This window comes from Coturnix japonica, chromosome Z, assembly GCF_054131305.1.
Source record: "Coturnix japonica strain WE chromosome Z, WE-NBRP24, whole genome shotgun sequence".
Classification (NCBI taxonomy): Eukaryota; Metazoa; Chordata; class Aves; order Galliformes; family Phasianidae; genus Coturnix; species Coturnix japonica.
Window position 1 is genome coordinate 73365636 of NC_140702.1, and position 21783 is coordinate 73387418.

General features: G+C 51.8%; 1 protein-coding gene across 7 annotated transcripts in view; it reads left to right on the plus strand.

The window, feature by feature from the left end:
• Positions 1-4629: 4629 nt before the first annotated feature.
• CTIF (cap binding complex dependent translation initiation factor) overlaps positions 4630-21783 on the plus strand; it is a 75801-nt gene continuing 58647 nt past the window's right edge. For 4 of the 7 annotated variants that reach the window (XM_015887218.3, XM_015887219.3, XM_015887220.3 and 1 more), the window contains exons 1-3: positions 4630-4738; positions 17430-17642; positions 19518-19601. In XM_015887218.3, coding sequence (XP_015742704.2) covers positions 17463-17642; positions 19518-19601 — 264 coding nt within the window. In that variant the 5' untranslated portion in view covers positions 4630-4738; positions 17430-17462. Of the gene's footprint in view, positions 4776-17429; positions 17643-19517; positions 19602-21783 lie in introns of all 7 variants that reach the window. The other 3 variants (XM_032441196.2, XM_085529310.1, XM_085529311.1) reach the window with 1 other exon arrangement.

A 21783-nucleotide genomic window follows, 5' to 3' on the forward strand; every position in this document is an offset into this window, starting at 1 on the left:
GGCTCATATTTTCCACGTTTTTCCCCTACATGTCCCCCCCCCTCTCCTCATAGCAAGGCTGAAATGTTGCTGTTTCTCGGTCAAGGGGGGGCATTTCTGAATGGAATAGGAGAGGCAATGCCCTGTATCCCCAGAGCAGGGCTTTGGACCAATGTCATGGATTCAGCAGCTCTCAGCTCCTCATTTAATTGCCTGCAGATCTGGCCTTGTCACTAGCACAGGAGGTCAAGGTGCTGGCAGCAGCCCTGTGATGTATGGGCCTACGCTTTGCCAGAAAAACACTCTCTGTTTTTCCCTTTTTTCAGGTTTAATGAAGTAGAGGGAAGGACAAGCAGTTTTCTCCAGTGCACAGAACTCCCCACACCTGCAGCTAAGAGCATCTCTGGCCAACATATGATGAACTTATACACACACACTTCCAAGCCGGTTTCACCCCGGGGACAGGTTTATCCTTCTTTTATTTATAGGGCTCGTGGCAGCTTGCAGGCAGCGGTCTCTGGCACCCCTGTGTGGCTGCCAGCGCCAGCACAGGCTGCATGGGAGAAAGAGAACACACTGGGTTGGAAGGGACGTAGAGATGCTCGAGTTTCAATCCCATGCCTTGGGAAATGATACCTCCTTGTCACATCTTGTCCCTGGTCACATCCTGGGGACATGCCACCCCATCCTGTCTGCCTGCAGGCTCCACGGTGCAAGGGAAAATGTGTAATGTGCAAGAACATAGGGCAGGGTGTGGGGTGAGGATGCAGGCAGGTGGGTGTAGGCAGGGATGCTGCAGAAGGCAGAGAGTGATGGTGAAAGAAGGGGTTAAGCACATAGGAGCAGCAGATGTGCAGGGGGTGTAAGTGCAGCTGGGTAAGTGCAAGGTGCAGCAGGGAACAGCAGGTTGTAGGCGAGGAGCAGCAGGATGCGGCAGGGAGAGGTGGAATGAAGGCTGGGATTAGCAGGGTGCAGGAAAATAGCAGGAAGGAGCAGCAGGAAGAAGGCAGGGAGCAGCAGGGTGCAGGCAGAATGCAGGCAGGGAGCTGGAGGCAACAGAAAGCAGCAGGAAAAGTCCATGCACGGAGCAGCAGAGAACAGCAGGGGGCAGGAAGGGTACAGACAGGGAGCAGTGAGGTGCCTGCAGGGAGCAGGGTGGTGCAGGCAGGTAGCGGGCAGGGTGCTGCAGCGAGCTGCAGGGAACAGCAGGTAGGGTCAACACTAAGCCATGGACTTTGGGCTTTCACTGCAACATTTGGAGCCATGCAGTGGTGCTGTCATTACCACCACCGGGGGTCTGGGCATTGGGGCATCAAAGGATTGAGCTGACTTTGTGCATCCCAAATCCCAAAGCTTGCTGACGTTGCGGGGGCAGCAGCACTATGAGCGTCTCACAGCATCCCATGCATTTGACTGCTGGATGTGCCCACTGTAATGTGGATTAGATTTGATGTGTCAGTGTTTCCTTGGTTTCTGGTGTGCCCAGACATCTGTCTGGGGTTGGTACAGCTGCTGTGTAAGGTGCAGATTTGATGGGAGGATGGGAGGTTACTCGCACATCAGGATCACAGCAGTGGGACCCGAATCTCATGGAGCTGGCTCTCCATATGGCTGACTATTGCACAAACCCATACAAAGCAGAGAACATCCCAGCTGCTCAGTTCACAAACCTGCCTCTGTGTGACCACCCTTTAACAAAACACTGAGTTTCACCTTCCCTGAACTGCAGCACAGCTCAGGGCTGAGCTGGGGGCAGAGAAAGGCAGAGCTGTCCCCTAAACACATGGGGATGTTGGGCAGGGAAGGGCTTTGGGGGTGATTTTCTTAGGGCAGAGCAGGAACAGACCTGCTCATTTCTCATCCCATGCCCTGCATGGCCAACCTTGGGGCCATACACTATAGCCCCTGTAGGATGGCTCTAGACCACTAGTCCAGAAGCCAGCATTAAACACTTAAGAAAAAAAGAAGAAACAACTCTGATTAAAGGCCTGGGATGATGAGAAATCCACCACAGCCTCAGGTCCCACACCCTTCATTACCACTGTGGTTAAATCTTTGCTACTGAACGTAGTGAAGTCCATCTTCCATGTCCTGCTGTGAACCTCAGTGCTTTTTGACAATTTCTTATCAATCCCAATCACCAATTAGAATAAGATTCTTCTGACTCTTCCTATACCAGGAAACATCCTTTTTATAAGGTTATTTGGCAGCCACGTGTTTACATTTTGTGTATGTATGCCATCTTCTGCATACACGGAGGTTATCTATAGTGTATATGTGCACGTATTGATTTCTGTGGGTTCAGTGATACAGCAATCATATCCAGGCACAGTAAATACAAAGCTGCTGCACTGCTCTGATTCATAAAACACGACACCCACGTCAGGCTTGTGACTTGATACTGTTATCTCCTTTTCCCCTATTGAAAGCAGGGCTGAGGGAGCTGGGATTGTTAGGTTGGAGGAGGCTCAGGGGAGACCTCATTGCACTCTACAACTTCCTGAAGGGAGGCTGTGATAAGGAGAGGTTTGGCCTCTTCTCCCAGGCAAAAAAAAACAGGACAGAGAGTGGTCAGGCACTGGAATGGCTGCGCAGGGAGGTGGTGGAGTCCCCATCCCTGGTGGTGTTCAAGAGGCATCTGGATTAGGAGCAAGAGATGTGGTTTAATTCTTGTGGGGTCTGTAGTGGGGCAGTGGTTTGATGCTGCACAGGGCACTGCCCAGCTCAGCCAGCCCACAGCATCCCCAGCATCAGGGCTATCCCAAACTGCTCCACAGCAGCATGTCTTCCCTTCAAAGCCTCACAGCTTCATTCCCCCTCTTACTGTTACTTCACTCCTGACGGTCTTTCAGGGCTGTAGTTTGCAGTGTCGATACAGCTGCCTGTGTGTAATGCGACACGGGGCAATGGAAGGCCCAGCACTGCCAAGCCAAGTGTCTGCCCTTTGCACAGCAGGAGGAGAGCACTGCTGTGTCATCCACCCTGAGGGCTGTCCTCCTCCAGCAGCCTTGCTGCATTGCTGTGCCCTGCAGGGCTGTAACCTGCACAGCTGCATCCCTTGTGGCTGGTTTCTTCACAGTTGCACCCTGCACAGTTGCATCCTGCACCCTGCACGACTGTATCCTGCACGGCTGCATCCTGCATGGCTGTATCCTGCACGACTGCATCCTGCACGACTGCATCCTGCATGGCTGTATCCTGCACAGCTGCATCCTGCACCCTACATGGCTGCAACCTGCACAGATGCATCCTGCACCCTGTATGGCTCCATCCTGCACAGATGTGTCTTGCACCCTGCATGGCTGAATCCAGCATCCTTCACGGCTGCACCCTATGAAGCCGTATCCTGCACCAGCTGCATTCTGCATGGATGTATCTCACACCTTGCACGGCTGCACCCAGAGCTCCCTCTGCCCATGGATTTGCAGTCCCCTCCCCTCTGTCAGGCTTTGCACCTCCTCCCTTTCCAGCAGCATTGCAATCCTCTGATGCAATTAACAGCCACAACAAGGGACTGTGGAAAAACATCCCCATCTGCAAGCAGAGGAAGTGAGATGTATTTCCTGGGGTGCACCACGCAGCAGTGAGGCTTTGCAGGCGATTGGTGGCACGGAGCGGCACCCAGCGACATGGGTCACAAAGACCTCATCTGTCTCCTGCTCCCACACTGGGTCCATTATTTGCATGCTGAAGGCGGTCTGTTTGCTCGCAGCTGGCTGCACCCCCGTGTTATAATGCTCTCTCTGATGGGTTGTGGACCCCAGTGTTGCCGGGCTTCCCTTCCTGTAGGAGAATGAGCACTTGGCATTGGCTGGGCAGCACAGTGTGAAGATGAAAGCAGCCCCCTGTGCCAGTTTGTACAGTGAGCATCCTGCACAGGGAGCTGTGAATCAAGAGGATGCTGAGCGCTGCCTCCAGCTACGAGCTGTGATGCAGGCTTCAAGCTCCTGAGGGAGCACGTCCCTTCGTGCACCTGGTACCCCATGTATAAGGACAGTGCTGGTAATGCTGGGCTGCACTGTGAGCCAGCCCACTTCAGCTCTTCCCTTACAACACTTGAGAAAGCTCCTGACACCCAACACCTCCCTACACACGCTTTAATCAAGAGCCAATTCATTTTCCCCAGCACTGAGTCATCCTGTTGTTATTACCTGGCGCACGGCACCCAGCACAGCAGACACATCTTCTCCTTCAGAGGGATGTTCCGTCTCCTCCTCCAGCTTCTCCAGAGTCACTTCTTATAGAACCACAGCATGGGCTGGGTCTATAGGGACCCTTAAAGGCCATCATGCAGTGCACAGACCACAGCATGGGCTGGGTCTGAAGGGACCCTTAACGGCAGTGCACAGGGACACCCACAGCTCGCAGTGCTCACAGCTGACCGTGGCTGTGTGCAGGGATGGGGCACACACCTCTCTGCCCTCATTTTCCCCTATGGGATGATGGCACCACGAGGGATGCGACACGACATTCAAGGCATCAGCCTGTCCTAAGACATGACACAAGGACAGAACCTTAAAGCAGCGATGCTCTGTCAATCCCAGCCCCCGTTCCCATCACTATCATCTCTCCACGGCCGCAGTACGGGCCGCGGTTCGGTTCGGTTCGCACGCAGCCCCGCGGCCTACAGCTCCCGGCAGGTCCCGCGCGGGGCGGGGCGTGGGGCGGTGCGTCAGGGCCCGGCACTGCCCGGCTCCTCCGGCGGAGCTGCTGCTGGCGGCCGGGCGGCGCCCGACCCGGCCCGGAGCGCTGCCATCCGGTAACGGGGGGAGGCCGAGATCCGCGGAGGGGGCTGTGTGTGTGTCTATGTGTGTATGGTGTGTGTGTGTGTATATATATGTGGGGGTCGGGTACGGCGCGGCCGGGTGGGGGCGGCCTGGCCGAGGGTGGCGGGGTGAGGCGGCGTCCGTCGGTGCTTTGTGCTCGTGCCCCGCGCTGTGGAGCCTTGTGGCCGCCCGTCCGGCTCGCATTGCCCCGCATTCCCCTCCCCGTGACGTGCTCGGAGCGCCGTGCCGCCCTACGGCCGTGACAATGGCTGACAGCCGCGGGGCTGTGCCCGAGGTGGCCGTGTTCATCCCGCGGATGAAGGGGGAGGGGATGTGTGCGATATCCCGGCCGTCCCGCTGCCGCACGGGTCGCTCGGTCGCTTTGCGGTCAGTGAAGGCCGCTGGTCGCCCCGCGGTGGGAGCGGCGTCCCGCAGTGCTGCAGAGCCGGGCCGGGCTCCCGTTGCACGTGCGGCCTCCAGGCCGTGAGCTCCTGCCGTGCCCCGCTGCCCCCGGCTGAGCTCGGTGCCCTTTGTCTGCCCGCACCGCCCGCACGATGCGGCTGGAGGTGACCGGCAGCACTGATGGGTGTGGAGCTGGCACCGCTGAGCTCTGTCCACACCCAGATGTGCTGCAGCATGGCTGGGTGCTCGCACAACCTCCAGCATCCACAATACAAACCCAGCCCATACACAACCTTGGTACCCTGGACATAGTCCCACCCCTAGGATGGGTTTCTGCTGCTGGATGCCATCCGAGCACCCTGACAGAGCTCTACAGAGTGGGAAAACCACAGTGTGCTACAGATCTACAGTCTGTCTGCCCTGTTCTGGGCAGCTCGGGCTGTGTTTGCCTTTAAATCTCATTCCTTTGGCTGTTTGGAGCGTAGGCCCTTTTGCAACGCCTGCACCCAAAGGCTCTGCAAATCCCTTAACACCCAATTAAGGTGTTTTAACTCCGTTTGTTGTCCTTTCTCAAACCTGGAGTTGCTTTTGTAAGGGAAGCGAGAAGCAGAATGATGCCACGTCACATCCACGTGTAGCAAGATGTCACATCTCAGTGGAGCTGCAGGAGGAAGCCCAGCACCCAGGGCTGCAGGAGAGCTTCTGCAATGAGCTGAGCCCTGTGTTGTGCTGGCACATGCTGCTGGAGCCACTGCTAACCAGGAATTTGCTGTTCATTTGGGAGGCTGGCCATTTTATTTATATTCTTGTGCAGTTCAAAGTAATGTTGCTTGGGTGTGTATGTACTTATAGGCATTTACAACATACAGTGCCTTGCTGCTGACCTGAAGATAAATTCATTTCAGGCTGAGACGGGGAGATGCTGTGGGGTATTTTTGGTCTATTTGTGCATCCAACCACCAGCTTTCCTGCTGAATCGAAGCAGTTACTGTAGAATAGAACTGTGGGATGGTTTGGGTTAGAAGGGAGCTTTAAACACTGTCAGGTCCAAGTCCCTGCAGCAAACAGGGACACACACAGCTCCATCAGGTTTTAGTTCTTTTTTGGGTTCATCTGTGGCTATGCAAGGCTCTGAGGACCTCATGGTGACCATGAGTGTTCTTGTGCTTTGGGAAAGGCATTGCTTCCATTCTCTCTTCTCCTCCATCCCACAGCCTCTTTCCCCCAAGGGGCAGAGCCAGCAAAAGGACAAAACCCAGCAAACTGGTTTCCCCACGGCAGGAGGAGCTGTGGTGACCCACCTCAACTTCTCACTCAGGTCTATATAGGACCACATCCCGCCTCACCCCTCTGCAAGGAGCCCATTGCTGGAGCATCTCGTAGTGTGCAGCAATTAGTGGAGGGTGTCACCGACTCTTTTAATTGGCCTGAGTGCAAGTAAACCTTCCCCTTCCTTCTGGAGCTGTCAGAGGGACAGGTGTGCACAGCAGACACACGGCTGCCCCAGGCTTCCCACGTCCTGCAAGAAGGAGCAAGCCAGGTATGCCGTGCTTTGTCCTTAGCTACAGCTCATGGATTTGGTGGCAGCTGGAGGCTTTGCAGTCGTGCGTGTTGCATTAAATGACATCTTTAGTCTTTTGCTATGTGCACGTGGTGTTGTGATATGGGGACAGGGCTGGAGCATGGAGCTGCCTCTGTCCAACCACCTCCACTCAAAGGGTCTAGGCTCACCCTGTGCCCAGCCAAGAGGTCTGGGCTGTCAGATGGAGCACTGTCACTTTGCGGGATGTCAGTTTGGGGGCTGTCCATTTGGAGGGTGTTGCTTTGGAGGATGACAGTGTTAGGAGCATAGGTTTAGGGGGATGTCGCTTTGGGGGTTGGCTATTTGCAGGATATTGCTTTGTGGGACATCATTCACCCATATGGAACTTTAGGAAGGGTGGAAGCCTGTGTCATCACAGCAGACCTCCAGATATGGCTGGAGATCTAAACCTGGTCCCCCTCGACCCCATCAACTGGCAGCAGAGATTTTCCATGCCCTGTGGGACACCTCATTATGGCCTCTTGTGTTATGGCAGCACTTTGGGGCACTGCACCCACTAATACTGACAAAAATCTATTCCAAAGAGCTGATAGTCAAAGACACAGCCCCAAATCTCTGAATTCAGTAGGATTTTCCTTGTCTAACCCTCTTTGCATCACCTGCCGTCTGAGTAGGCGGTGAGGACGTGCCGTGATTGGAGCTGCACAGAGCAGGAGTTGTAAGTCCTTGACAGGATTTGTGGAACAGGACGGCAGCTGGCTGTACCGCCTTGCTGTCTGTAGGGTCTAATGGGGAATGGGAGCATCCTGGTGTGGGAGGTTGTTGAGGTGTAGCATGGTGGCTTTTCGGCACAGAGCTATGGAATAGTTGGGTTGGAAGGGACCTGAAGGATCACAGGACCTTAGGATGGTTGAGTTAGAAGAGACCTGCACAACCTTTGGTGGTCATCTTCACTGGGTGCAGGGCTTGGAGCTGCCATCCAAGTGCTTGGTAGATAACAGATTTAGGAGAGCTAAGTGGGAAGCTGTACCCTGTGCTGCCTTCTTGGTGGTGGCTGTTGCTACAGCTGCAACCTGGGGCTACCTGCTCTGCCCTACCCTTTCTGCCATCACTACTTGTGCTTTTATATATTTATTTGTGCTGGGGATTCTGTTCCTTTTTTGTCATCTCGCAGAACGATTTTCCTTACTCTCGCCTCTATTTAGGGCTCTGGGGGAGGAAGTGACTCAGCCATTCCTCTCTTGTCTCTGCACAGTCATCCCTGCCGGCTCAGCTCTGCTCTGCTCCCCGCACACCTCACTGTGTGAGCGCTCCATGCAACAGCAGCCCGTCTGCTTCCTCACCCCATGTTTGGGTGAGAAAAGGCACGTTTTGGGGGCGGACGATGTGCCAGGCGTATCCTCACATCACGCTGCTTGAGGAGGACACGCTGCCAGCCTGGGGACCTGTGAGCTCTGACAGCAGCAGGGAGGAATGGGCTTGTTTGGGGTCATTTGGAAAGAACTGATAGCGTGCCTTGCTACAAGAAAAAAGGCCCATTCGTTTCAGGTTAATTGTTCTGTGCTGGAAGCCAGCAGCACTGACTGCAGCATCACATTGCTATGAGGAGAACCTACCAACCCAGCCTTCAAACCCTTCCTCTCCCCATGAAAACTCAAGTGCTCAAACCCAGAAGCCGTTTTTGAGCTGTTTATAGGACTGGGCAGGGGTTATCTTTGTCTTTAGCACAGATAATAATTGGTGTGGGAAGGATCCTTGCTGGAAGATGTCACCTCTTAGACAGCAGTGCCATAGCCTTGCTGTCCTTTGCCCAACAATGGCCAGCTTTATATGGTCACTCTGAACATCAGCCTTGAGCACGAGGTTTTCTGCACAATCCAGGGGCTATATAGGAAATATGTGTGTTTTTAAGGGGTTATCTTGCTTTTTGGGTAGGGAACTGCAGTGACTGTGGGGAAGTGATGGTTGCATGAAGCATCTGAGGGGCAGGTAGGTGTGGGCAGCACACAGGGTGGAGGCTGTGTGCTGGGATGAGAGCTGCTGCAGTAATATGTTCACTTCCTACAGCATCACACGGGGCTGGAGGTTGGGCTGCAGGGTTGCACAGCCAAATTGGAGACAGCTGACGGCTCTGCCATGGTACAGATGGTGAGGAAGCAGAACAGCGTGCACATCCTCCCCTTGGGTCTCCCTTTCCTGTTTGCTTGGGCCAGTGTGACACATCTGGAGGTGAGCTCAGCCAAATTCCTGCTCCAGGGCTGGAGTTGGGGCCTTTTCCTTTCCTTGTGCCATGACTTGAGGCTGCTGGGATGGCAGAGCTGTTGTGACCCAGCCTGGAGGAAGAGATGGATAACATGAAACCTTGAGCTCCCTTTGCACAGGGGAAAGCGTGTAGGCACCCTATGGTGGGGTCATCCTCTTTACTCCTTGCTTCCTGGAGCTTTAGCCTTGTTGTGCTTTTGAGCCCTATATTGACCTGTCCCCTCCTTCCAGAGCTCAGCTTTCTTCTGGGAAGAAGTTCCTTTTGGTTTTGATGAAGTGGGAGGAGAGACCTTGTGGCCTTGTTGTGGAAGCCTGAGCTGGGGCAGGTGTTCCTGGGTGAGATCTTGTGTCTGGCTTTATTAGCTCCATGAGGACAATGCCACTTTATGGCAGTGCAGCACTGCTCATAGGCATGTGTGCCTCTGAGAAAGCTTATCACCAGCTGACCTAATTATGGTAATCTTGCTCTTCCCTTTTAGTGCAGGGTTCACTGGCTCTCACAAGTCTTCCCTGGTTCCTCCAAGCTGCTTCTTGATTTCCTGCCATTCCTTTGATAATGTCCTTTCACTCAAGCCAGAGAGCAGGACTTCTATCCTGGTCAGTCCTCCTTCTGCCTGAGTAATGGGTGGGAATGGTGTGTTGGAGCTCCCTCCCTGCTCATGGTTGTGGGGTTGGGTTGTGCACAATCTTTGGTCTTCCCGCTGCCTTGCCTGCCCTCCCTGCCCACCCCCTTTGCATAAGGGTTGGTTTGGGTGCTGACAGGGGCTGGCTACCTCCAAAAGGTGCCACGTTTTTCTCCAGCAGGACAGGGATTTGCAGCACGTCAACAGGATTTAACAGCACCATCAGCGCAGATAAATGGAGGCCAGCCTGGGAGAGGGAGAGCAGAACAGCAAAGCCTTGCATCTTGGCTGAGTTCAGTCCCAAACAGCTGTTTCTCCCCAACATCTGGGAAGGCCCAGCAGTGCAGCCGGACAGACAGCAGCTGTTTATAGCCCAGTGCCCCATGCCGGGCAGAGCTTAGTGCTAAGCCCTGTGCTAAAGCACCTGATGGGATCAGCGAGGTTAGCAGCGCCTTGACAGCAACCAGCAAGTCAGCACCACACCCAAAACCTGTTTGTTTTCCCCCCTGTTCTCTTCAGTATTCCCAGTTTGACTTGGAAGGGGACAGGTGAATGGTGTGCAGGCATCAGCTGTATCTGCAGCTGGGTTTCTGTGGCCCTGCTGCTATCTGTGGCAGGCTCTGCAGAGCAAATATTTTCTCACTGGGCAGTGCAGCCCCAGGAGGGCTCCTAATGCTGAACCACATGCATCACTGTGAGCAGACAGCCCAAAAAAGCAATCGGGGCTGCAGCGGTCCACATTCCCTCTGTGGGTGGGATGGGGGTCTCCCCACTTCTCCCTTATTTAAGTAAAGAAAAAAAAAAAAGCCACGTTTGAGACTTGCTTGAGGTTCCTGTGGGTTTCTACTTGCTAACTCGCATCAATTACAGCAGTACATGAAATGATGTGCTCTGTGCTGCTGGAAAATGAGTGATGTGACTTTTTATGTCTACCCCCCCCACACCCTTTGGCTCGCTGCTGTTAATTGCTCAGAATAAAACTCCATTGGGACTGGGAAAGCCCAGCACCAAGCCCCAGCATTCCCTGTGCCACTCAGCACCCAGTCAGTAATGCTGTTTGTTTGCATTCCTCCCGCTTTCCTATGAAGTCTCCAAGTGCTCACAGTAAAGCTGGGGATGGACACGGTTTGTTTCCTTGGCCAAGTCGTTCATGTTTGTAGTAAACACACCTGGTTCGGGTTGTGTCTAGGTAATCCCCAGGTCTGTGCTTTACAGCCCTTGTAATGGGACAGCTTGCCAGCCAGGATGGGGGCTGCTCCCTGCAAGGCAGCTCAGTGTTTCCCCAGACACTCCCTTTTCCTCTCAAGAGTTAAAGTTTGCTTTGAGGTTATCTGAGCTGCTTCAGTGTGCTTGACCTTAGATGAGAAGCAAGCAGACAAGGTGTGGGTGCCAGGTCAGGGTGCTGGTTGTGCCTGTTCCTTCCCATGAGCTGCATCCCTATGAGTCTGAAGCCAGAAAGGCTGTGGGTTTGTATTTTCTGTGACCCTTCCCTTGGTTAGCCCAGCTAGGGGAGGTGACAACAGTGAGCAAATAGCCTCAGATCTGTGTTTTACAGGTGGCTGTAGAGACACACGTGCCCTCTAACCAGTTATTTGCAGTAATGACATAGATAAGTGCAGTCATCCTGTTTGTCACCTACATTTCCTTCACATTAATGAAAACCTTCCTGTCCTTACCCATCCGCTGGGACTTATCTGAGCTGAGCTTCATTTACCTTGTATTAATCAAACCAGATGATCCCCTGGGTGATAAACATCGCTGTACTGACACTTGCAGCATCCTCAGTGCTGGGAGGAGCAGGAGGTGGCACTGCAGGGAGCAGCAGGGCTCTGGGGACATGCATGGTGACTGCAGTGCCAGCCTGGAGGTGACATGATGCATGGACAGATGCACTTTCAGCCCCACAACAAAGGCTGGTGGCTGGGCAGTACTGCATTAAAATTCCTGTCTAGGGAGTTTCTCCACTTGATGTTTGTGGGATTGGTTCGTTGAAGGATGTGGGATGGGTTGGTTCATTGAGGGATGGTGTTGGCGTGTTGAAGAGTAGGGTTGGTTCATTGAGGGAAGGTGTTGGAACATTGGAGGATGGTGTTAGATCGTTGAGAGATGGAATTGGATTGTTGAAGGATGTGGTTGGGTTGTTGAAGGGATGGGGTGGCTTCATTAAAGACTGGTTCATGGAAAGATGGGGTTGGTTCATTGGAGGATGGTGTTGGATTGTTGAAGGGCAGGGTTGGTTCATTGAAGGACACATCCTGGCAGGGTGCAGTAGGGCAGGTTCTGAGCTGTGGTGTGGGATTGGTGATGTATGGCCAGGACATCCTGCTGTTCTCAGCACCTGGAGTTTCCCTGCTGGTCACAGTGAGCTGTGGCCTCTTCCCAAAATATTGTTGGAGCAATCTGGTGGTCCAGCTGAGTGTCGGATTTGCTCTTGGAATTACTGATGGAAGATCCATGGGAGAACATTCAGGTGATGCTGTTCTTCTTCACAGGTTGAAAAATAGATATAGGGTCATTAATGCTGGAAGGTCATTAATGCTGGAAGGTCATTCTCCTACAGAATGGCCCAGGGGGTTGATGCTGGTGGTCTGGGGTATGGCTAAGCTGTGCCTTTTAGACTGGTTCATTCTCAGGGAGAGTACGTGTTGGGATTATTCATCAGGTTGGAATAAAAGTCACTTGTGTGAAATGCAATCAGTTCTCTGGGTGGAATCCTGCTGTCTGGAGCACATCCAGACTGTGGCACAAATTGGGAACGGAGCGAAGGAGGACACCGTCAGCCCCAGGGAAGGGAAGGATTTGGCAGCCAGCTCAGGTCAGATGGGCTCCAATGTGCAGGGGTCAGACATTGTGCCATGTGTCCTACCCCAGGGATAGGTGAGATGAGTCCATAGCAGACCTTTCCTCGTTCTGTCTGTACAGAACTGCCCATTTCTACAGTTATTTTTCTTTTCCATAATGTTTGCAAGGTCTTGAGGACAGGCACATCCTGGGTGCTGCTTTCTTTCAGTTGTCTCTTAGCACTGAAGGCACTTAAAGACTCAGAAAACCTCTTGGGGGTGGAATAGGGGATGCACTCCTCTGCACAGGGGTGAGCTGCATCCCTGAGGTGCACAGGAACGCTCATTGCTATAAACCTTATGCATTGTAAGGGGATGGGTGCCCTCCATGAGGTCAGCACACTGCTGCAGGGATCGCCGTGCAGTGCTGACATCCCCATGCGGGGTGGATGTGTCTTTTAGGATTACAGGGCTTTTCACTGCACAAGTGCCCATTATATTGCCTCAGTGCCCAGGAAGAAAAGGTTTGCTTTCTGATAATGGTCCCCCTTCGGTTATTTGCAAAAGACCTTATGTGCAGGGGTGAGTGAGCGTGGGGTAGGAATGTGTTCGAATGTATGGAATCAGTTTGCCAGGGGTGTTTAACACACACATTGGGAGCAGCGTGGCACTGGGATGTGGGACGCGCTCTCTGCTAGATGAGGAATTTTGTGCTGTGAGGGTGCAGATGCCCTCACTGTGCATGCAAAGGAGAACACCTTCCCTGATGTGCCTGTGATCCCACCTCTGCTCCCCTTTGATTTGCTGTTGGGTTTTCCCTTTCTATTTCTCCCAGCACAGACCAAAGGTACCATCCTCCCCGCCGGCAGGAAGGCGTAGATTTGACATAATGAAGCACACAGATATGACATAACACGAGGCTTTTTGTTTCTGAGCACGAAGAGGGGTTTGGTTTTGTGTATAACAAGGGGAAAACATCCCCCCCCAGCTGCAGGAGATCTCTTGTGGCAGCGAAGCGAGCAGGGATCTGCCTCTCCATGCTCCCTTCTGCGCTGGGTTGCTGCGTTGGCAGCTGGTTTGGGTCAGATCCTGTGCCCTTTTGTACTTGGCACCCTCTTGGCTTTGTCTTGCTGCTCCCAAGGTTGGTAGCGTTGGCGTGGGGGTGGCGAGGAGGTCAGGTGAGGTGAACTCCTCCTTATCTGTGGCCATTTGGGGACGTTTCTCAGCCCGCAGAGGTTGCGCGGTGACACCTGAACCCTGCGGTGCAGCACAAGATGATTCTGGCTTCATATCCTGGGAGCAGAGCCGGCACTTTGGAGCCCCACGCAGCGGGGAGCAACCCCTCCTCCTTCCTTCTTGTTTGTGTTTATTCTAATGGGAATGGCTCCGTTCTGATTCGTGGTGGCACCCGCCTGCTCGGTGACATGCCGGGCACGTCGATGGCACCGAGACGTGGCAGCTGCTGGGCGTCTTGGCTGTCACTGGGGCTTTTCTGCATCGCCAGGTAGCAGAAACCAAGGGAGATGATGAAATATAGCAAATGCTCAGCCAGCCGTGGCTGCAGCCGTTCTGAAAAGCCCAAGGCTGTATCCAGCAGCAGCCTCTCACTGCAAGGTGTTCGGGGCTTAATTGGGAAAGAATCAGCTCCGAGATGGAACCGTTTGCAGTGCTGTGTTTTACATGCTGTCATCCTGAAGGATATTGGAACAGCAAGTATGAAGCCTACACGTGATACCTTGTGATACCTGGGCACAGTGTTCCTGCTTCTCTATAGTAAACGCTGCTGCCACACCACACACCGGAGCTGCTCTCTGCTCATCATGATGCTCTCACTGTTGGAGGATGGCACATCACTAATTACTTGTTGATGGAAGTCTGCCATGTTAAAACAGAAAATACTGTTCCTGCAGGAGCTCTTTAAAAGGAGGAGGTGGGAAGTGAGCCGGGGCTGTGGCAATGAGCAGGAGCTCCGACCCCAAATGGAATCCTTCTGCATGGAGGAGAGCCTTATTGGGATCCAGTGTATTAGAGCCCTGCTGGGGTCTGGTGGAGCAGATCCCTGTCTGGGTCCACTGTCTGAATAGTGGCTCATTTACTTCATGCTTGTGAAAAGGCATCAGAAAGGAAAGGGTTTCTTCAGGTGAGGTGAGGTCAGGTTTTACTGACCTGAATGCAGCCAAATGTCAAAGAGAAAACTAAAGGCCAAAGAGAGCCATAAAAACAGAAATATGGCTTGGGCAGGATGGTGGACTCACAGGGTGAGGGAGGTGGTGGAGGCTTTGGCCAAATGCCTGGCCTTTCTGCCTGACCCCAAAAAGAGGTGAGGTGTGGGCAGGTGAGGAAGCTGATGGAAAAGAACAAGACATTGATTTAGGGGCCGTATTGCTTACTTTGAAGATTTAATCACAGCATCTCCTGGGTGTGAGATACCCTTTGTGACAGACAGGAGTGTCCCCTGCAGTGTGTTGGTGTCTGGGTTAGTGCTACTGAGATAGGGAACAGACACCCAGGAGGGTGGCAGGGGCTGTGGAAGCAGCTCCCAGCAGCACAGAGGTGGCTGCAGTGGTACGTGAAGCATTTGCACTGCAGTTTCCTTTTATGGGAAGCAGCTCCCATTCCGAGCAAAGCATGAGCTGATGGATCCCATATTGCAAACAGGTTTGTCGTGGTCTGGAGGCTGTCAGCCTGCCTAGGAGCAGCTCGTAGAGCTACGTTTCAGGGCTGGAGGATGAGCACAGGGATGGTTTAATGGAGAAGGCAAAACAGAGAGGTGCAGGTTTTCAAGCTGTTGCCTGATGTGGGTTCATTCATTCTATTCCCTTTCTGGTTTCTTGAGTTCAACGTGAGCACCTTTGGGTGCTGTTCTGTGATTGCTGCCTACTGGGTGAACATACAAATGTCAAAAAGAAAACCTTGATCTTGTTAAGCTTATTTGCTGATGAAGGGTAAAACTGCATAATTGGAGGGCTAGGGAAAGAAGCCCATTTAGATCACTCTTTAAAATAATAGCTGTTAACACTGTTGTAATGTGTAATTATTATTAATCATCGCTAAGTTGTAATAATCGGTTTGCACATCTGTAGCCTTCCGTGTTTTGTAGTAGTAATGAGCAGTTCATGGGCTTTATAAGAAAGGTCTGGACGATGGTTTTTAGATCCCAAAGCCTTTTTTCTTTGGCAAAGTGGGGGCAGAAGGGAGAAACGTGAAACTTAGCTTTGCTAAGTTGGGATATTAACCCTTGTGCTTGTTTGCTGACTTCAGATAAACTCAATCTCTTTCAATCCACCATCTATCCTGTTGCTAACGAGCAGAACACTGATGGGACACAGGGACCTCTCTATGCTGGTGTGGTCCTTGGGGACCAAGATGCTGGTATTGGATGTCCCCTCCTTCCACAGCACTTTCCATTTAATAGCTGGCACTTTCCATTTGTTTATTGGCGCTAATTAGCTGAGGGGTGAGAGGCATGCCCTCCATTGGGGCTCCTCGCTCTCTCTGGGGCTCCTCTTCTGTATTTTTCTCCTTCTTAAGATGCCACAAGGTTTTGCTCAGGAGCTAATGTGTGATGTTGATCTCCATAATGAGCCTTTTTGACAGTCTGTGCACATTTGGGAATAATTCCTTGAGCAGACGAAATCCTTAGGCCAGAACTGCTCGTTCTCAGCGGTTTCCAAATGAAGCTGCAATTGTTCAGCAGTGACAGATGAGAAATAGTTCGGGAGCTGCAAATTGCACAAGCTGGGAACAGATTTCTCTCCTTCCCATCCGGATGGCATGTGACTCATTCAGATTTTGCTGGGTAATTTTAAACCCATCTCCAACCAGACTAAATATGCAGAGCAAGGGTGGGCAGGGGATGAAATCTGCGTCCTGAGCATGGGCTGGGAGCTGGTTGTTCTCTCCTGGGAGCAAAAGGGCGTTTGGATTTAGGTGCATGCATCCATTTGTATTAGCTCAGCCTTGTCCTCCTTTGTTCTGTGTTTTCATTGGGCATCAGTAAGAACATGTAAAATCTGCATGCATTGCACTCTGTGACCTTGCCTGCCATGGCTCTCTGTAGGTTTGGCCGGGCTATCTGCAGGTCTCCTGGCAGGTGCATTCTTTGCTGTCTTGCAGGATATATTTTTTTTCCCCCTCTTTTCTTTTTCTCGTCCATTTTGAACAAGTATTAAAAATAGCTCCTGGTGTGATTGCTGTTTCACCTCCACATCCAAACCTCCTCACCGGTCTGCTTGCAGTCACGCTGTTGATTCAGCATCTGGCTTGCTGCCGAGAGGAGCTTTTCATAGAGTCAAAGCATCACAGAACGGTTGGGTTGGAAGGGATCTTGAAGGTTGTAGAACCACGGAATGATTGGGTTGGAAGGGACCTTGAAGACCATGGGTCTGTAGAACGATTGGGTTGGAATTGACACTAAAGGTCATAGAACTGTAGAATGGTTGAGTTGGAATGGACATTAAAGATCATAGACCCACAGAATGGTTGAGTTATAGGGGATCTCCCAGCCCCATCCCTGCTATGGGCTGGCTGCCCCACATCAGCTCAGGCTGCCCAGGGCCCATCCATGGCCTAGGGCACCTGCAGGGATGAGGCACCCACACTGCTCTGGGCATGCTGTCCATATGTCTGTAGAGAGGAGGACAGACACAGTGTTTGATGTGGTCCTTAGGTGTAGGAGTGTAACAGAAGTGGACCTTTTGGATGCTGGAATATCTGTGTGCTGATATCTGTGTTATCTGCTGCACATGGCAGGTCTGGATGGAGAGTCTCACCCAACACTGTCCTGCTGCTTTTTTTACTACATGTCGTTGCAATGGGGGTCTCTTGAAGATGGCTGGAGAGAAATGCTCTAAGGTCGTCTTCAGGCCAGTTACTATAAACTGGAATTGCAGAAATACAGCAAAACATGTCCAGCCTGCCATAAAACCATAGGAGAATAGCAGCAACCTGGCTGCTTTCTCTAATTACCAGGTGTGGGGAAAGGGAAAGGCACACCTGTGACTGTGCCTGGAGGAGGTGAAAGAGGGAACTGGCCAAGGACCAGCACTCACTTCCCATCCTTCTCCTTCCCCAGGTCCCCTCGCTCTGCAGTCTCACAGCTGGAAGGATGGAGAACTCATCAGTGGCCTCGGCCTCCTCGGAGGCGGGCAGCAGCCGCTCACAGGAGATCGAGGAGCTGGAGCGCTTCATTGACAGCTACGTGCTGGAGTACCAGGTGCAGGGGCTGCTCACTGACAAGACTGAGGGCGATGGAGAGAGCGAGAAGACACAATCCAACATCTCTCAGGTTGGTGAGGACACGAGCCGTGGGGCTGGGCTATGATAAAGCATCTTTCCTAGCCTAGAAATGCAAGGGAATGTTGGACTGGGGGTAGCTTTCTCCTTTGGCCACATATGAGAATGCAAACGGTTGGTAAAGATCTGCTGTCTGCATTTTGTATTCATCATGAACGTGGACTTGGGATGTGCCCTGAGGGTTTTTGACCACTCCGTGCTTTCTGTTTCAAGTGGAATATGCAATACACAGGGTATGGTACGAACATACATGCCTGGCGGCAGTGTGTGCCATTTGGGTGTCCCTCTGGACTGGGTGAACACAGGTGCCTCTTACCCTGCAGACTGCACCCAGCAAGCAGAGGGATGGTTTAGAGGAGGCATGGTTTGGTGGTGTCATTAGGAGCAAAGATAACTATGGTTGTGTCCCTTTAAAAATTGACTTTTTAAGTCCTACACTAGGAGAAATTTAACCTCTTGAGCTGGGGGCATGGTCAGTGGGCATGGTGGGGTGGGTTGGGGCTGGGCTTGGGGAACTTGGAACTTAAAAGGTGTATTTATTTAACCTGAGGCTGGGAAATGGCTGCGTTTGAAGTGATGCTTTGGAGGGGCTTTAGGCCAAACAGTCTGTTTTCAGCATGTTGAGTTGAGAAATAATATAGAAGTAAATGAATAAGCAAAGTTTTGCTCCATGATTCAGAAGAGGCTCAGCACTGAGTGGTAGGACAGTTTGCCCTTTCCCATAACGAAAAGGGTCCATGAGATCTGGTTCTCAATTAAAAGGCATCATCAGACGTAAGCACGAGGTGGGAGTGCTATTGGGAATGGGGTGTTGTGCCCACACCTCAGCTGTGCCAGCTAAATCTATCTTTCCATGTCTGGAAATGGGACTGTGGCTTTTCTGCATGACTTGAAAGCAGCTGCTGGCTATCTGTAGGACAAGAGACAGGGATGATTTACACGTGTCACCTGCTGTTATCAAGCTGCATGTACGCTAAGAAGGAATTAGCTGTTGTGTCCAAAAGATATTTGCTTTCCTACCTTCGTCATACCTCAGACTTCTGTAAGGAATAACCAGGGATCGTTTGTTGTTCTTCCTGAGCGCTCTTATCAAAGCAATAAGCGTGCATGCACGGGCGAGCTGGTTTGTCAGCCAGGCTGAAGGCAGCAGGCTCCCTTTAACGAGAGCTGCAGGAGAAGGGATGGGTTTGTGTCTGAGCGCTGGACGGAGACCAAGAGAGCTGTGTTAGCTGCAGGGCTCTGCTGCCACTTAATCGCTAACTTTGGGCAAGTTACTGAAGCTCTGCAGTCCGCTTCCTCGTGGCAGGGAATTGAGATGGCTTAAGGATTATGCAGGATCTTTCATCTCTGTGGAGGAAAAGTTGTTTTATTGTTGTTATTATTTCCAGAGTTATGCTGTGGCTCTTCTTTTCGTTGTGGAGTGGTAACGAATGACCCCAAATTGAGTTGTTTTGATGCAGCTCTGCCTTTTGTTTCATTTAAAAACAAGGAACAGCAGAAAGAATGGAAAAGCACAACTTTTTTTTTTTTCCCACCCCCCATCTTTAAAACCCTCTGTAATGATGCAACCCAGTGATGGCTGCAGCAGCTTCTCTAGCTTCCTGCCATTGTTCCTGGAGCTTTCCTCATGTGGCCATTACCAGGCAGAACATTTCCCAGCCAGAGCCCTTGGGATCATCCCTGCTGGTTAGAGGGAGCCCTGTTGGTTCTGGAACAGAGCTGGTGCTGCATAGAGAAAGGCTGTGGATGCTCCCCATCCCAGCACAGTCACGGTGCTGTTTGCTGGGTGATGTTTGCTGCAGGCTGATGCAGCAGTTTCCCCAGCCTGGCTATTATTTTACATAATGCCTTTCTATCCTTTTTGCAGTGGACGGCGGATTGTAGCGAGCAGCTTGATGGCAGCTGCTCCCCATCCAGAGGGAAGGGCTCCTCATCCCACCAGCACAAGCAGGTAGGAAAGTGTTTAGTTCTTCCTCTCCAGAGCTTTGCTTTTTTGTTCTTTTTCTGTAGCCTGGGAATGCTGAGCCCATACTTCCAGCTTGGCATTGGGATGGTTCTTCCTCCAGCAGGACCCAGCAAAGACGCTGGGCTTGGTGGAAACCAAGGAGGTTCTACATTTGCATTCTTCAGGAGCAGCGTTTTGGGATGCTGTGGTTAAATCCTTTTTCTTTCATAGCTTTTTAATTTATTTATTTGTTTGTTTATTTACTTTATTGTGGTTGCCTGCTTTAGTTTATCAGTATCTCTTCAAGCTCTGGGATGAAACACCTCCAGGTTTAGTGCTGGGAACTGGAGGGAGTGCCTGTTGGGCTTCAGACTCGAATACATCAGTGCTGTCTGGAGCTGGAGCCTGGGGGGCAGTAGCATTGCACTTCAGCAGCTGCAGCAAGGGCCCACCTGCAGCACTGCATCGTGACCCCCCAGCACAGGGAGGCTGTCAGAATGGGCACAGAGGAGGCACCAAGATGCTTGGAGTGCAGGAGCATCTCTCCTGAGCACAGGCTGAGGGAGATGGGGGTGTTAAGTCTAGAGATGTACTGGAGAGACCTTCCAGTACATTGAGGGAGAAGGGCTGGTTTTTACACTGGCAGATAGTGATGGGTCAGGGGGGAGTGGTTTAAAAAGAGGGGAAATTTAGGTTGGATGATGGTGAGGCCCTGATACTGAGTCCCAGAGGGTGGGTACCCCATCCCTGCAGCTATTCTGGGATCCTACAGTTCTGTGGTCTTTAAGGACCCTCCCAATCCATCCATCCCATGGTTCTGTGACTCCTTTTTTCCCTCTGCTCTGCCACCAAAAGCCATAGGAGATGAGCAGCTTGCCAACATGTGCATGTGTTATACAAAAGCACCACTGCTTCTACGTAAGGCTTACCAATCATAAAGAAAGTAAGCAAAAGCAAGCTCCAGGTCATCAGTTCAATGGCATGGTAGTTACTGGGGGTGGCTGACCAGTGTCTGCCCTGGCATTACCCCCCAGCAGATACTAGTGGCCAGCAAGTTATCTGCACAATCCCTTTGTACCATGGCCAAATATATATATACATACACATACATCTATGTATGTATACAAGAATGCTACTGGCACTGGCTGCCCCGGGGCAAGCTACGCACAGCTAACATCCATGTATGCCCAGGCTGCGCTCTGTGCTCTGCTTTCCCCACGTTTGGGCTCTCTCCCAGCCTGCAGCAGAGCTCATAATTATCTCTCTCCATGTTGAGCTTCCTTTAACAGCGAGGAACAAATTTTCCTTGGCACCAGAGAGGAGCTGCACGCTATTGTTCTGCTGCCCAGGCAGCCTTTCTCTTTCTGCTATGGATATACAGCCGAATCATTGCCGGTGAGAGTGGGGTTCAGTGCATTACTCTTGTTGGACGCTGATTTTTCTCATTGGTAGCAAGGAAAGAAAAAACATTAATGAGGTTTTTGTCTTGCACATAAATTATCACTCCCTCTTCAAACCTGCTCGGGAATAAAACGCTGGCTAATGGTTTCCTGGGGGATGATGTTACCTTTTGTTTTTCACTGCAATTTGTTTACAGGATTTGAGGTTTTTTTTAATATTGGAAAAGGGAACTCTTTGATTTTTATGTTTTCTTTCCAGCTGGGCATTCTGCATTGTGCAGTAAGGTTGCAGGGAGGAGGAAGGCCCAGGTTGTGGTGCTCATGGGGGATCTCCTGGCACAGGTTGCATGAAGTGCTGGTGTGCTGAGGGGAGCCCAGTCTCACAGTTACATTCTGCTCAGCTATATTTCTCCTGGGAACACTTTGGTGTGCTGCACAGCGAGGCACTGAGCCCTGCAGTGCTCCTGCAATGCACTGGGCAGTGACCCCAGAGGGACCTTTGGGGTGGGAACCAATAGTCTGTGGGGTGAAAACATACCCTGTTGATATATATAAGGTACTGCCTGTGCCAGTATGCACGAGGAAAGGTCAGATAATGGTAACATTTCAAATCTTTTCATGCTTAGATAATTTTTTTTTTTTTTTCCAAAAAACACCCAGTGGGAAGATTTTATGTAATACGCTATTTGCATTCCCCTCATAGAGCTGAAGCTGTGATATATTTCTGAGGGCAATTCACTGAGCAAATGGCTTGTGGTGTGTTCTGTATGGAGAGATCCATGGAGCTC